The sequence below is a fragment of the Doryrhamphus excisus genome, linkage group LG19 (assembly GCF_037039965.1).
Source record: "Doryrhamphus excisus strain RoL-2023G ecotype Guam linkage group LG19, RoL_Dexc_Guam_v1.1, whole genome shotgun sequence".
Lineage (NCBI taxonomy): Eukaryota > Metazoa > Chordata > Actinopteri > Syngnathiformes > Syngnathidae > Doryrhamphus > Doryrhamphus excisus.
Window position 1 is genome coordinate 14,707,501 of NC_136375.1, and position 17,225 is coordinate 14,724,725.

The 17,225-nt window shown below is 44.1% G+C and overlaps 2 protein-coding genes across 3 annotated transcripts in view; both read left to right on the plus strand.

Moving 5' to 3' along the window:
• The window catches only part of ankrd6a (ankyrin repeat domain 6a), an 11,540-nt gene extending 6,661 nt beyond the window's left edge, over positions 1–4,879 (plus strand). For both annotated transcript variants that reach the window (XM_058056903.2, XM_058056904.2), the window contains 5 exons: positions 975–1,043; positions 1,143–1,292; positions 1,474–1,765; positions 3,838–4,061; positions 4,240–4,879. In XM_058056903.2, coding sequence (XP_057912886.2) covers positions 975–1,043; positions 1,143–1,292; positions 1,474–1,765; positions 3,838–4,061; positions 4,240–4,428 — 924 coding nt within the window. In that variant the 3' untranslated portion in view covers positions 4,429–4,879. The remainder of the gene's footprint in view (positions 1–974; positions 1,044–1,142; positions 1,293–1,473; positions 1,766–3,837; positions 4,062–4,239) is intronic.
• Positions 4,880–7,968: 3,089 nt separating this feature from the next.
• gja10a (gap junction protein alpha 10 a) lies at positions 7,969–16,271 on the plus strand. Its single transcript, XM_058057189.2, has 3 exons — positions 7,969–8,104; positions 9,742–11,193; positions 14,780–16,271. The coding sequence occupies exons 2-3, from the start codon at positions 9,781–9,783 to the stop codon at positions 14,816–14,818; spliced, it is 1,452 nt and encodes a 483-aa protein (XP_057913172.2). The 5' UTR covers positions 7,969–8,104; positions 9,742–9,780; the 3' UTR covers positions 14,819–16,271.
• Positions 16,272–17,225: the final 954 nt, after the last annotated feature.

Here is a 17,225-nt window from a genome sequence, read left to right on the forward strand (position 1 = left end):
AAATGCCCGAGCCAACTCATTTGGGCCACTTGTACCCGCCATCTTGTTCTTTGGGTCACCACCCAAAGCTCATGAGCATAGGTCAGGTCCACGATCCACCCGTTCACCCCACATGGATGGATGATGGATGGATGATGGCTGAATAGATGGATGGATGGATGCATGGGTGGATGGATGGATGGATGGAGGCATGGATGGATGGATGGATGATGGCTGAATAGATGGATGGATGCATGGATGGATGGATGGGTGGATGGAAGGATGGATGAATGGTTGGATGGAAGGATGGATGGATGAATAGATGGATGGATGGATGGATGGATCCATGGATGAAGGATGATGGATGGGTAAATGGATGCATGGATGGTTGGATGGATGGATGGATGGATAGAGGCATGGATGGATGGGTGGATGAATTGATGGATGATGGCTGAATAGATGGATGGATGGATGCATGGGTGGATGGATGAAGGCAAGGATGGATGGATGGACGGATGTGTGAATAGATGGATGGATGGATGCATGAGTGGATGGATGGAAGGATGGATGAATAGATGGATGGATGGATGCATGGATGAAGGATGATGGATGGGTAAATGGATGCATGGATGGTTGGATGGTTGGATGGATGGATGGATAGAGGTATGGATGGATGGGTGGATGAATGGATGGAGGCATGGATGGATGGGTGGATGGATGAATGATGGATAGATGGATGGATGGAGGCATGGATGGATGGAGGCTTGGATGGATGGAAGGATGGATGGAAGGATGAATGGAAGGATGCATGGATAGATGGATGGATGGATGGAGCGATGCATGGATGGATGAATTGATGGAGCGATGCATGGATGGATGCATGGAGCACACACACAAAGTTCACCAGGTGGTTGACCAGACAGTAGATTCATTTTGCTTTTCCCTTCAAGAGATTCTTTTCATCTTTAGCTAACATTCTCTTTGTGTGCTTTTAGGCTTTCCACTTCAGGAAAACTTTATGGACAAACCACAGGAAACCGTACAAGCATGGAATCATTCCACAGGTAAGAAATCATAGGACAATTTCTATGTATCTATGTAGCTATGTATCTTCTGTGAAAAGTCAGCTTTCCAACGTCTTTGCAATGATTTATCGTGTTCAGACACCAAGCACTGGCTGCCGCTGCAGAGCCCTGATTGACAAGCTAGAGGAGCAACTAAAAGCCACGCAGGAAGAGATGAGGATCCAAACATTGAGGATGCAGGAGATCGACAACATGCTGAGTCGGATGGACCTCAGGAACGAACAGCAGGTTTCATGTTTGCTTGTCTTATCATCCAATCATTCACCTTTCAGCCAGCAGGCACGGGCACATGTCACATGCCAACAAGAACGTTAAAGTCCTCCAACGTCATGTCTTGTTCACATCCTGTCTTGTAAACACTATTCCATGATAGCGACAAGGCTGACAAAAGAAATGTTTTGTTGGACAGATTTTACCCCACAAAATGCATCTCGCTTCTGTCAAGGAGGCAGCACCGAGGGACGAATTGAGGAGACGTGTGGCCCAGAATCAAGTCCAAAACCATGGCTACAAATTGCTCCGCTCGCCCCGTGCCGAGTCTGACACGGAGCTGGAATCCACCCCTTTGCTGTCTGTGGTGTCGGCACACAGCAGCACTTCACTGGCCACTTACGTCAACATCCTTCCATCCAAAGCCACCCGCAGCCTGACAGCAGTCAAACAGGATGAGTACTTTGAAATGAAGGTGAACAGGCCGCCTGGTAAGTCCACACCAAGCAGAAATAATCTGTGGATCGTCTTCAGGGATTTGAACCAAGAACCGCAGAATTGGACCTCTGACGAGTAACATTACAAACTTCCGGCAATACTGAACGTAAATAATAGAGCCATACGGACTTATGAATAGAGTAGTTACTGAGGAACTCGTGAGTAGAGTAGTTACTGAGGAACTCGTGAGTAGAGTAGTTACTGAGGAACTAATGAGTAGAGTAGTTACTGAGGAACTAATGAGCAGAGTGGTTACTGAGGAACTCGTGAGTAGAGTAGTTACTGAGGAACTAATGAGTAGAGTAGTTACTGAGGAACTCGTGAGTAGAGTAGTTACTGAGGAACTAATGAGTAGAGTAGTTACTGAGGAACTCGTGAGTAGAGTAGTTACTGAGGAACTAATGAGTAGAGTAGTTACTGAGGAACTCGTGAGTAGAGTAGTTACTGAGGAACTAATGAGTAGAGTAGTTACTGAGGAACTAATGAGTAGAGTAGTTACTGAGGAACTAATGAGTAGAGTAGTTACTGAGGAACTCGTGAGTAGAGTAGTTACTGAGGAACTAATGAGTAGAGTAGTTACTGAGGAACTCGTGAGTAGAGTAGTTACTGAGGAACTAATGAGTAGAGTAGTTACTGAGGAACTCGTGAGTAGAGTAGTTACTGAGGAACTAATGAGTAGAGTAGTTACTGAGGAACTAATGAGTAGAGTAGTTACTGAGGAACTAATGAGTAGAGTAGTTACTGAGGAACTCGTGAGTAGAGTAGTTACTGAGGAACTAATGAGTAGAGTAGTTACTGAGGAAGTCGTGAGTAGAGTAGTTACTGAGGAACTAATGAGTAGAGTAGTTACTGAGGAAGTCGTGAGTAGAGTAGTTACTGAGGAACTAATGAGTAGAGTAGTTACTGAGGAACTCGTGAGTAGAGTAGTTACTGAGGAACTCGTGAGTAGAGTAGTTACTGAGGAACTAATGAGTAGAGTAGTTACTGAGGAACTAATGAGCAGAGTGGTTACTGAGGAACTCGTGAGTAGAGTAGTTACTGAGGAACTAATGAGTAGAGTAGTTACTGAGGAACTTGTGAGTAGAGTAGTTACTGAGGAACTAATGAGTAGAGTAGTTACTGAGGAACTCGTGAGTAGAGTAGTTACTGAGGAACTAATGAGTAGAGTAGTTACTGAGGAACTCGTGAGTAGAGTAGTTACTGAGGAACTAATGAGTAGAGTAGTTACTGAGGAACTCGTGAGTAGAGTAGTTACTGAGGAACTAATGAGTAGAGTAGTTACTGAGGAACTTGTGAGTAGAGTAGTTACTGAGGAACTAATGAGTAGAGTAGTTACTGAGGAACTCGTGAGTAGAGTAGTTACTGAGGAACTAATGAGTAGAGTAGTTACTGAGGAACTTGTGAGTAGAGTAGTTACTGAGGAACTAATGAGTAGAGTAGTTACTGAGGAACTCGTGAGTAGAGTAGTTACTGAGGAACTAATGAGTAGAGTAGTTACTGAGGAACTAATGAGTAGAGTAGTTACTGAGGAACTTGTGAGTAGAGTAGTTACTGAGGAACTAATGGGTAGAGTAGTTATTGAGGAACTAATGAGTAGATTAGTTACTGAGGAACTTGTGATTAGAGTAGTTACTGAGGAACTAATGAGTAGAGTAGTTACTGAGGAACTCGTGAGTAGAGTAGTTACTGAGGAACTAATGAGTAGAGTAGTTACTGAGGAATTTGTCAGTAGAGTAGTTACTGAGGAACTATCCATCCATTTTCTACCGCTTGTCCTCAAGAGGGTCGCGGGCATACTGGAGCCTATCCCAGCTGTCTTGGGGCGAGACGCGTTGTACACCCTGGACTGGTGGCCAGCCAATCACAGGGCACATATAGACAAACAACCATTCACACTCACATTCATTCAAGAACTAATGAGTAGTTACTGAGGAACTAATGAGTAGAGTGGTTACTAAGGAACTAAGGCAAATCAACTAAGCAATTAATTATGTTGAATATTTCAGGTTAATGGTACTGTATTTCTCCTCCAAATGACTATTTTGTCTATGAAATATTCCATCAGGTGACTATGAGAACATCTTATGGCTGCCTGGCCACCATGATTTAGGATTCCTGACCGGTTCTGATGGCCCCCGCTGCCAAAGTCCAGGAGTGCAGGCCAATCGCCAGTCGGATCGTGCACGGATCCAAGCGGACTGTACCAGAACACTGGAGTTCATCATTCAGCCTCCACTGGAGCTGGAGCCCACGTTCACGCAGGAGAGAGACACTCTTCATGCGGTGGAGGTGATCACTCCAAACCCCAATTAATTATAATCCAGGAGCTGACTAATTAACACAACTATGTCTACACAATAGTTATCAATCATTGACCAACTGGTCGGATGTATGTGACTTGTCCGGTGGGATTACTCCTTGTCCCCGTCCTGACCCCCACCTCTTTGGCTGTGTTGGTCCCTTCCAGGTGACGCAGCGTTTCTTTGAGACGGTGTCCGTTCAGCTGGAGCGCTGGTACGAAAGGAAGGTCCTGGAGGTGGAGGAGCAGACCGAGCTGCGACTGCAGCAGGACAAACAGGAGCTGCTGCACCACATCGGCACGCTGGAGGAGGAGCTGCGGAGAATGAAAATAGATGAGAAAGCAGAAAAAACATAGAAAATTGGGACTTTGTTGCTGTGGTCTGGGCTTAGGCTTAGGCTTAGGTTTAGGATTAGGCTGACCCGAGTTGGGATAAGTGGAAGAAGATTGATGGCTGGATGGATGGACAAAGACCTCACCTATGTTATGGCGCACCCTCAACTGGTATACTTCCAGTTGGTTTCATTTCTCCCTATAGGTCAGGGGTCTCAAACACGCGGCTCGCGGGCCAAATGTGGCCCGCAGGACACTAGTTTGAGGCCCCCGCCTTGATATGAAAGTTTAATGTTAGTGCGGCCCGCGCAAGTTTGATATGGATGCTGTATGGTATCATGTACCCAGAAAAAATTATTACGTTTGATTAATGTTCATGTTAAAGGTTAAATAACTGTTAATAGTTATCCTCCCTATCCGTGTGGAAGTGGTATGTTTTCGGCTATTTAAGTTTAAAAGAAATAACTTGAAGGCTACCGTTTAGGTCGCTAGCTCTCTAGTTAGCATGTGTCTCAAGACCCTGCAGTTGCGCAATATGTTGTAAATAAAAAGAGTATAAATGTGACTATAGTTGTGTTTTGTCATGTCTACAGGGCTCTAATAATGCTTTGTTCATTTTAATATGAAAAAAATTATTTGTCTACCCACCAACTATATGTGGTTTCTTAAGTTTTTATTATTTGCTGTTTTATTATTGTTATTATATTTATTACTGATTGATAGATTTTCTTTATTCTTTATTTGTTTATTTATTTTTCATCTTATTTTGTGCAGAAAAATTAAAATTAAGATATTTGAGAACAGTGGAATGTTTTATCAGAGCTTTTATTGTAGAAAATTGGAACCAAAGCACTGAAAAAGTTTGTATTTTTTTCTGTTATTAATAAATGCGTTTTTTTTGTTTGTTTTTTTTTTTGGAAAACCTGATGTGGCCCAGTCTCACCCAGACCCTAGCTCCAGTGGCACCCCCAAGTAAATTGAGTTTGAGACCCGTGTATAAGATGATGATTGATTTACAGCCTTGTCGTTACCATGGAATAGTGTTTAGAAGACAGGATGTGAACAAGACATGTAGTCCCTGGTGGGCCAGGTTTTACCCCCAAACGGGAAACCTTTCCACATTAAGCTGGGAGATGAGGGTGTAAACAAAGAACATACATGAAGTGAATCCAATAAGTGGGTGAGTCTATAGTGCAGAGTGAACAGACAGCCAGTGGTTGTGTAACCCAATAATCCTGGTGTGACATCTGGCATTTGGCCTCAGCAAGCACAGCACCAGCATCTGAAGGGAAAATCAAATCGATGCTCCATTGACTCTGTCAGCGTGCGATGGAAACCTAATTAAAGGCCCTCCAGGCACAGCTGGTCATTTTATGCAGCCCAGCACCAGCAAGCACCGCAGCTGTCAAAAGCAAGCCAGTCGCAGCCACGGCGCTCGTCCCTCGTTTATGGCGGGGAGTTGACTACCGGGCTTGACTACTCTAATAGCGTACCCGCAAAGTAGCATTCAATATTATTATCAGGTTCACTATTTGTCATGCTTGTTTACCTTTTTCACCGTTTTTACCACCTTAATTATTTGCCCTACTTGTTTACCTTTTTCACCGTTTTTACCATCTTAACTATTTGCCATGCTTGTTTACTTTTTTCACCGTTTTTACCATCTTAACTATTTGCCATGCCTGTTTACTTTTTTCACCATTTTTACCATCTTAACTATTTGCCATGCTTGTTTACTTTTTTCACCGTTTTTACCATCTTAACTATTTGCCATGCCTGTTTACTTTTTTCACCGTTTTTACCATCTTAACTATTTGCCATGCCTGTTTACTTTTTTCACCGTTTTTACCATCTTAACTATTTGCCATGCTTGTTTACTTTTTTCACCGTTTTTACCATCTTAACTATTTTGCCATGCTTGTTTACCTTTTTCACCATTTTTACCAACATTATTATTTGCCATGCTTGTTTACCTTTTTCACCATTTTTACCAACATTATTATTTGCCATGCTTGTTTACCTTTTTCACCGTTTTTGCCATCTTAACTATTTGCCACACTTGTTTACCTTTTTTACCATCTTAACTATTTGCCACGCTTGTTTACCTTTTTCATGGTTTTTACCAACTTTATTATTTGCCACACTTGTTTACCTTTTCACCGTTTTTACCATCTTAACTATTTGCCATGCTTGTTTACCTTTTTCACCATTTTTACCAACATTATTATTTGCCATGCTTATTTACCTTTTTCACCGTTTTTACCATCTTAACTATTTGCCACACTTGTTTACCTTTTTCATGGTTTTTACCAACTTTATCATTTGCCACACTTGTTTACCTTTTCACCGTTTTTACCATCTTAACTATTTGCCACGCTTGTTTACCTTTTTCACCGTTTTTACCAACTTTATTATTTGCCACGCTTGTTTACCTTTTTCACCCTTTTTACCAACTTTATTATTTGCCATGCTTGTTTACCTTCTTCACCGTTTTTACCATCTTAACTATTTGCCATGCTTGTTTACCTTTTTCATCGTTTTTACCAACTTTAATATTTGCCATGCTTGTTTACCTTTTTCACCGTTTTTACCATCTTTACTATTTGCCATGCTTGTTTACCTTTTTCACCGTTTTTACCATCTTAACTATTTGCCACGTTTGTTTACCTTTTTTACCATCTTAACTATTTGCCATGCTTGTTTACCTTTTTCACCCTTTTTACCAACTACACTCATGCAACAGCAAGCTGAGACTTACTATGCTTCCCAGCAATTGCATGTGCCAGATGGTCACTCCATGATCCATTTTGAAAGCATGTGTGGGCGTGTCCACATTAGGTGGGTGGGTGTGACTATTTAGTGCGAGCGCCATCTTTATCAAGCGCTGCCTTAATCCTCTTGTGCATGGAATTGAGCGGTGTTGACACCACGGTGAAGATGCTGGATGTCGCACACCTTGAAGATGCCTCCCAGGTGCTCCATCACCTTCATGTTCCTCTCTAAGACACTTAAAGTCATTGTGGAGGTGTGGTTGGAGTCCTTGTCATGTTAGAAAACGGTTTCCAACACATGTGGTGTGAACAGGTCCCAACATCAGGTATTACTTGGTGTGATCTGACAAATCTTAAGTAACTTTGATCAAGTATGTTCTCACAGTTTTCCAAGGTTACAGGCATGACAAGGAGATCCCACCTGAGATGTTTTGCATTAAGCCTCCTTAAGATTCAAATATCCAAATTGTGCATTCTTATAATTTTGTAAGTGGTTTTAAAGTTTGATCAGGAGTACATGAATGGGTCCACGTGGATGATAATAGTAACCTTTCCCGATTGGAAAGACAGTCATGGTGTGGCTTCATGTGACCATTAGATGTGGAAGATAAACAGATATCAGAGAGGCTGATATTGATGGCGTGGGAGAAGGGGGAGGGGGGGGCATTGTCCAGTCGAGAGTCAATCAATACACACATCCTGTGAAGCCACCATGTAACACGGGAGAGCAGTCCCGACCCACAGCCTGCCAGCACAAAGAAAAACAGCAACGGGACGCAAAAAGCTTGTGAATTTGGAATTTGGAATTTGGAATTTGGAACATTCCCGCTCCTCCATGGGGTAGCCGCAGCGACACCGTGGATTCCTTGGACCAAAGCCTCACGATGAAATACAACCAGAGGCCTGAGGGGATCCCATATCAATGACTTGTAAGTCTGTTAAAGATGCTTACTTACGTACATACTTACTTGCTTACTTACTTGCTAACTTACTTACTTGCTACTTGTTTTCTTACTTGCTTGCTAACTTACTTACTTTCTTACTTAATCACCTACTTGTTTACTTACTTACGTACTTCCTTACTTTCTTACTTAATCACTTACTTGCTTACTTACTTACTTGCTCACTCACTTGCTTTCTTACTTACTCGCTTACTTGCCTTCTTACTTACTTTCTTACTTACATAGTTACTTACTTTTTTACTTACTCACTTCCTTGCTTGCTTACTTACTTACTTACTTTCTTACTTACATCACACAGGACACATCACAATAAAAAAAAAGCAAAGCTTGTCCAATTGTGTTTCCCATCAACTGCCAATGCATCGCCTCCCTCCCTGTAATCAATAGGAGGAGGCCTGTCACCATAATTGATCAATGGATTCATGGAAGGATAAAATAAAACAGGTCCATCAGTGTGTTTCATCCGTCGTCTTTCTCGGTAGCACACAGGCTGGATGACGAGAGGCTTCGCTCTGCATGCGTCTCAGTGCATTAAAGGGAGAGAACACTCCTGTTCTCTCATTCCTCTTTGTGGAGGCGGGGCTAATTCTGGTACATAGGATGGATAGATGGATGGATGGATGGATGGGTAGATGTGTAGATGATGGATGGATGGATGGGTTGATGAGGAGATGATGATTGATGGCTGGCTGGCTGGATGGATGGATGGGTAGATGGATGGATGGATGGATGGGTAGATGGATGGATGGATGGATGGATGGATGGATGGATGGATGGATGGATGGATGGATGGATGGGTAGATGGATGGATGGATGGGTTGATGGATGGATGGATGGATGGATGAGTTGATGGATGGATGGGTTGATGTGATGGATGGATGGATGGATTGATGGGTAGATGGATGGATTGGTACATGGATGGATGGATGGGTTGATAGATAGATGGATGGATTGGTACTTTGATGGATGGATGGATGAGTTGATGGATGGATGGGTTGATGTGACGGAAGGATGGATGGATGGATGGATGAATGGATTGATGGGTTGATGGGTAGATGGATGGATTGGTACATTGATGGATGGATGGATGGATGGATGGTTGGGTAGATGAATGGGTCGATGGATGGATGGATGGATGGATGGTTGGGTTGATGGATGGATGGATGGATTGGTACATGGATGGATGGATGGTTGGGTTGATGGATGGATGATAGATGGATGGATGGGTTGATGGATAGATGGATGGATTGATGGATGGATGGGTTGATGGATAGATGGATAGATGGACAGATGGATAGATGGATAGATGGATAGATGGATAGATGGATAGATGGATGGATTGGTACATGGATGGATGGATGGATGGATGGATGGATGGTTGGGTAGATGAATGGGTAGATGGATGGATGGATGGATAGATGGATGGATGGAAGGGTGGATGGGTAGATGGATGGATGGATGATAGATGGATGGATGGATGGATGGATGGATGGATGGGTGGGTAGATGGATGGATGGGTAGATGGTTGAATGATAGATGGATGGATGGGTGACGCATCTCTCTGTGTCCAAGATGCTGAAGCTGTACGTTCTCTGTCCCTCCAGCTTGAGGACATGTGGCAGTAAAGCGGTGAGAACCTGACCATGGGTGACTGGAACCTCCTGGGCAGCATCCTGGAAGAGGTCCATATTCATTCCACCATGGTGGGCAAGATCTGGCTCACCATTCTCTTCATTTTCCGCATGCTGATCCTGGGGGCGGCGGCTGAGGACGTGTGGGACGACGAGCAGTCCGAGTTTGTCTGCAACACGGACCAGCCGGGCTGCAAGGCGGTCTGCTACGACCGCGCCTTTCCTATCTCGCTCATTCGTTTCTGGGTGTTGCAAGTCATCTTCGTGTCTGCGCCCTCGCTGGTCTACATGGGCCACGCCCTTTATTGCATTCGAGCTCTGGAAAAGGAGCGTCATCGGAAGCGGATACAGCTAAAGGAGGAGCTGGACGAGGCGGAACTGGCACTGGACGAGCACAAGCGCATGGAGAAGGAGCTGAGGAGGTTGGACGAGCAGAGGAAGGTGAAAAGAGCCCCTCTTAGAGGATCCCTCTTGAGAACATATGTCATCCATATCCTAACACGTTCCGTTCTGGAGGTGTTTTTCATCCTGGGACAATATATTCTCTACGGTGTACAACTGGACCCGCTTTACAAATGTGAGTGGATGCCTTGCCCCAACAGTGTGGACTGCTACATCTCCAGGCCGACAGAGAAAACCATCTTCATGGTCTTCATGATCGCCATCGCTGGTGTCTCTCTTTTCCTCAACATTCTGGAAATATCCCACCTTGGTGTCCGGAAAATCAAACAAAGCCTTTCCGGAGAAAGATACACGGAAGTTGATAGTTTGATTTTTAAGTCCAAGAGGAAGGTCTCGCTATCACACCAGTGTGTCATGAGCCACGTGTCCCCCTACAATGGACCCTTGACTCAGACCTTCCAAGTCATACCAGAAGAAGACATCAAGCCACCTCATTACTCTGGTTTGAAAACCAGCCACGAGATCCAAGGGAACGACGGCGCCGCTTTTGTGGGACACTCACGAACCGCCTACAGCTTCCCCCAACCCAGAACTCCAAACAAATCCGTCCAGAACTGTGTCAACCCCCAAGTCCAGCAAGGTCCAGAGGTCCTCACGACAATAGCGGACCACCATCTTTGCTGGGAATCTGTGGTGCCCAATATGGAGGCAAGTGTGTCGTGCCCCCAGGAGTATACCCACCTGGGACATTATCAAGACACTCTTCTGTCCAACAGCGCCGTACCACCGTGTTCGACTGACCTCCCTGACAAGGGGGATCGCAGGGACTCGATGGGGAGTCAGCTCCTCATCCCCAAACCTAGAAAAACCAGCTTCATGATCAGACCCCCATCTGAAAGCCTGTCATCAATAAGCGGTTCCACGAGTCCCTCTTTGCACTCCTCGGAAGAATCAGATGAACTGGGGTCGCTGCAGGGGGACATGCCCATGATGCCCCCTCCTGGAGGGAGGAGAATGTCAATGGTAAGTCAAACACTCATGACAGTCATGTGATCAAAGACGCTCAATGGTAGTCCTCACGCTCCCCGGACCGCCATCAAGTTGTGGCCACACGTTTTGACAATGACAAAAGTGCGCTTCTGTGTTTTTCTGTGATGCTTCTGTGGCGGGCTTTCTTATATACAAAGCGCCATCATAAACATGGAGGCAGCAGACATGATGGGAATGAATATTTGTACCTAAGTTACTGCTAAGTCACTGCCAGAGTACACAGGGAGACATGGGATGCAGTAATAAGACATTAGACAACACATAATAAATAACATCATGGCTGCCAGGTTCAGCTAGCTGGCAGTTATGTGCCAGGTAAGACTAAGGTTTTGGGACTTCCCAGAGTCTTTGAACGTGACATGAGACTCCAGTGTGTGGCTGCAGAGAGGACAGTTGAGTTTGCTGATGTTGTTTTGGCACGGTGAGGTCCACAGTAGCCCGTTTTTGCTATTAAGAGACCGTTGGTGGACCAACTTCCTGTCACCCGGAGAAGGTCTGACTCACGTTCCAATACCGTCTTTAGCCTTCCTTAATGACGCCACTCATATGCCCTTATCTTGGCTCCTTGTCTCCTCTCATACACCCTTACCTTACCTCCTTGTCTCCTCTCATACGCCGTTACCTTACCTCCTTGTCTCCTCTCATAGGTTCTTACCTTACCTCCTTGTCTCCTCTCATACACCCTTACCTTACCTCCTTGTCTCCTCTCATACCGCCTCGTCTCCTTTCCTACACCTTACTTTACCTCCTTGTCTCCTCTCATACGCCCTTACCTTACCTCCTTGTCTCCTCTCACACCTCTTCATCTCCTTTCCTACACCCTTACCTTACCTCCTTGTCTCCTCTCATACCCCCTGACCTTACCTCCTTGTCTCCTCTCATACGCCCTTACCTTACCTTCTTGTCTCCTCTCATACCTCATCTCCTTTCCTACGCCCTTACCTTACGTCCTTGTTTCCTCTCATATGCCGTTACCTTACCTCATTGTCTCCTCTCATACCTCCTCATCTCATTTCCTACACCCTTACCTTACCTCCTTGTCTGCTCTCATACGCCCTTACCTTACCTCCTTGTCTCCTCTCATACACCCTTACCTTACCTCCTTGTCTCCTCTTATACATCCTTACCTTACCTCCTTGTCTTCTCTCCTACCTCCTCATCTCCTTTCCTACACCCTTACCTTACCTCCTTGTCTCCTCTCATACGCCCTTAACTTACCTCCTTGTCTCCTCTTATACATCCTTACCTTACCTCCTTGTCTCCTCTCCTACCTCCTCATCTCCTTTCCTACACCCTTACCTTACCTCCTTGTCTCCTCTCCTACCTCCTCATCTCCTTTCCTACACCCTTACCTTACCTCCTTGTCTCCTCTCCTACCTCCTCATCTCCTTTCCTACACCCTTAATTTACCTCCTTGTCTCCTCTCATACGCCCTTACCTTACCTCCTTGTCTCCTCTCATACCTCCTCATCTCCTTTCCTACATCCTTACCTTACCTCCTTGTCTCCTCTCATACGCCCTTACCTTACCTCCTTGTCCCCTCTCCTACCTCCTCATCTCCTTTCCTACACCCTTACCCTACCTCCTTGTCTCCTCTCATATGCTCTTACCTTACCTCCTTGTCTCCTCTCATATACGCCCTTACCTTACCTCATTGTCTTCTCTCCTACCTCCTCATCTTCTTTCCTACACCCTTACCTTACCTCTTTGTCTCCACTCATATGCCCTTCCCTTACCTCCTTGTCTCCTCTCATACGCCCTTATCTTACCTCCTTGTCTCCTCTTATACACCCTTACCTTACCTCCTTGTCTCCTCTCCTACCTCCTCATCTCATTTCCTACACCCTTATCTTACCTCCTTGTCTCCTCTCCTACTTCCTCATCTCCTTTCCTACACCCTTACCTTACCTCCTCATCGCATCTCATTAGCCCTTACCTTACCTCCTACCTCTTTACCATGTCCTTGTCTCCTCTCCTACTTCCTTGTCTTGTCTCATACACCATTATCTTACCTCCTACACTCTTACCTTACCTCATCTCTTCTACCTCCTTGTCTCCTCTGCCACACCCTTACCATACCTCCTTGTCTCCTTTTCTACACCCATACCTTACCTGCTTGTCTCCTCTCATACCTCCTCATCTCCTTTCCTACAAACTTACAAATGTAAATCCTAAGCAGGTCAATAGTGGTTGCTAGAGTGGATGTGTGATTCCCATAAGACACGAGTATGAGTATGTGATGAACGAGTATGAGTATGAGATGGATGAGTACGAGTATGTGATAGATGAGTATGAGTATGAGTATGAGTATGTGATGGATGAGTATGAGTATGTGATAGATGAGTATGAGTATGTGATAGATGAGTATGAGTATGTGATGGACGAGTATGAGTATGTGATGGATGAGTATGAGTATGTGATGGATGAGTATGAGTATGTAATGGATGAGTATGAGTATGTGATGGATGAGTATGAGTATGTGATGCTTGAGTATGAGTATGTGATAGATGAGTATGAGTATGAGTATGTGATGGACGAGTATGAGTATGTGATGGACGAGTATGAGTATGTGATGCTTGAGTATGAGTATGTGATAGATGAGTATGAGTATGTGATGGACGAGTATGAGTATGTGATGGACGAGTATGAGTATGTGATGGATGAGTATGAGTATGTGATGGACGAGTATGAGTATGTGATGGATGAGTATGAGTATGTGATGGATGAGTATGAGTATGTGATGGACGAGTATGAGTATGTGATGGACGAGTATGAGTATGTGATGGATGAGTATGAGTATGTGATGGATGAGTATGAGTATGTGATGGACGAGTATGAGTATGTGATGCTTGAGTATGAGTATGTGATAGATGAGTATGAGTATGTGATGTATGAGTATGTGATGGACGAGTATGAGTATGTGATGCTTGAGTATGAGTATGTGATAGATGAGTATGAGTATGTGATAGATGAGTATGAGTATGTGATGGATGAGTATGAGTATGTGATGGATGAGTATGAGTATGAGATGGATGAGTATGAGTATGTGATAGATGAGTATGAGTATGTGATGGACGAGTATGAGTATGTGATGGATGAGTATGAGTATGAGATGGATGAGTATGAGTATGTGATAGATGAGTATGAGTATGTGATGGACGAGTATGAGTATGTGATGGACGAGTATGAGTATGTGATGGACGAGTATGAGTATGTGATGCTTGAGTATGAGTATGTGATGGATGAGTATGAGTATGTGATAGATGAGTATGAGTATGTGATAGATGAGTATGAGTATGTGATGGACGAGTATGAGTATGTGATGCTTGATTATGAGTATGAATATGAGTATGAGTATGTAGCATCAATGCAAGGGCATTTGCAGCATACAGGCTGATTAATAAGCTAAAAAAAAAGCTAAAAGAGAAAGGCCGACTTTCTTACCGTGAAAACGGATGCCGAGCAGATGAAGTGAATGACCTCGGCATGAAAATGGCCGACTGCTGGTACGATTACCCCCCCCCACACACACACACGTGTTCTCTGTGTCCTTGTTCAGAGCGTCTTCCTGGACATCTCATCCATCATGAAGAAGTGAGGCGACGCTGCCGATGAGGATGAAGACGTCCCGTCCCACGGGGATGGAGGAAGGAAACCTCAGGGCTCCGACTGTGGACGAGAAGCACCTTCCACCTTCTGTGGCGTGCTGGAAGCCGGCTGCGTGGCGAGCGTGGCGTGGCGAAAGGGCCGCTTGCTGTACGTGAGTCGAATAAATGACGGGATGAAAAGTCAGCAGGATTCTCATGCCTTTTTTTCTTTTTATTTCTCAACCAAAAGATTCATATCAAAGACATAAATGTGACATGTCGTAGAACATTTAGAAAAAGATGAGTGATCTGCAGCTTGGAAAAAAGCCGAAGCGTAACGCTTGCGTCTGCATTAACAGTCGTGTTGTTGGTTGGCGAAAACACAAGCCCTCCGAATACGTCCGACAATATTAGCACGGTAAAAACATCAGCAAAGTATTTATCGTACACTTCTTAGCCGTTGGGAGAGGTATGTGGAATTCTGCAGGTAGATACGTTTGACGTGACTTCAACCAGGTTGAAAGATTCCCGAAAGTCCCAATCCCAATCCCAGATTCTTTGTAAACAAATCACTTGAATACTTAGTTTCGTCTTTAGAAGGCATTGCAAGTGTTAATTTCCTGTCGGTATTGATCGTTGTGCTGAATTCCGAGGTCTTACTGATATCATATTGACACAGCGCGTAACCGACTGGAGAATCCTCACGCTCATGAGCAAGGCAGTTGCTGTCATCGGCCTTTTTTGATTGAAGATCAGCAAAAGAATACCGAGTTTTTTTTGTGAACAGGGCCGATGATAAAAAAAAAAAAAACGAGAATATACATGATCCATCTGAAATAAATAAACTCATGAGGAACATCTCAACTTCTTCACTAAACAAGCTGATGATAAAGATGACCTGCTTCCTGTTCAAGCATTTGGTTCTTCCATTATTTACACACAGGAAGTTGTGAGAAGATTGTGGAGTCTCCGCTGGTCTCAGATCAGAGCGGGAAAAAATCAAGTCTTTAACCTTCTTGGTTCGCTTGGAACGTCTAAGGCAAGAAAATGTAGCTGCACTCTTTTTTCTTACAAATTCATCAAGATTAAGATAACGTAGTAAAAAAAAAAAAAAAAAAAATCCGGGATATTACTTGTACACAAGAAAAAAAAAAAACACAGTACATTTCTAATGTAAACATGCTGACTCATCATAAGAAGACCAGGAAATAAAATTCGGGAAATTAACAACAAGCAGAACGGGTGGCAACCATCTGGCAACACCTACCTCCAAATAAATAAAGTTCACATTAGCAAGGAAAGTAGAAGATACACAAAAAAAAATAAAAAAATTCCAAGATTTACACGTTGCTGTCATCGACAGGAAACAGTGGCGCCGCCATCGTGCCGCCATCAAACTGAATAATGCACCAGTGTGATTGTTGTAGCTTTCTCCGTCACATTCCTCCATGGGGGGTAGGTTTGGGGGGGGGGGGGGGGGGGATGAGGAAATGTCACTGCCGGGATGCCGGGACAGCTCCAAACAGAACCAAACATCCACTTCCGAGTCTGCCGTGGTGTTTTGGCAGGTCATGTGACCGAGTATTTTGGCATCCTTTCAAAAATCGGAAGGCGTCATTCCAAGACATCTTGGAAACAATCCTAATCCAAAACAAGACATCTTGGAAACAATCCTAATCCAAAACAAAACATCTTGGAAACAATCCTAAACCAAAACAAGACATCTTGGAAACAATCTTAATCCAAAACAAGACATCTTGGAAACAATCCTAATCCAAAGCTAACGCCGGGACAGCTCCAAACAGAACCAAACATCCACTTCCGATTCTGCCATGGTGTTTTGGCAGGTCATGTGACCGATTATTTTGGCATCCTTTCCAAAATCGGAAGGCGTTATTCCAAGACATCTTGGAAACAATCCTAAACCAAAACAAAACATCTTGGAAACAATCCTAATCCAAAGCTAACGCCGGGACAGCTCCAAACATCCACTTCCAAGTCTGCCGTGGTGTTTGGCAGGTCATGTGACCGAGTATTTTGGCATCCTTTCAAAAATCGGAAGGCGTCATTCCAAGACATCTTGGAAACAATCCTAATCCAAAACAAGACATCTTGAAAACAATCCTAATCCAAAACAAAACATCTTGGAAACAATCCTAATCCAAAACCAACACCGGGACAGCTCCAAACATGGTGTTTGGCAGGTCATGTGACTGAGTATTTTGGCATCCTTTAAAAAATCGGAAGGCGTCATTCCAAGACATCTTGGAAAGAATCCTAATCCAAAACAAAACATCTTAGAAACAGTCCTAATCCAAAACAAGACATCTTGGAAACAATCCTAATCCAAAACCAACACCGGGACAGCTCCAAACATGGTGTTTGGCAGGTCATGTGACTGACTATTTTGGCATCCTT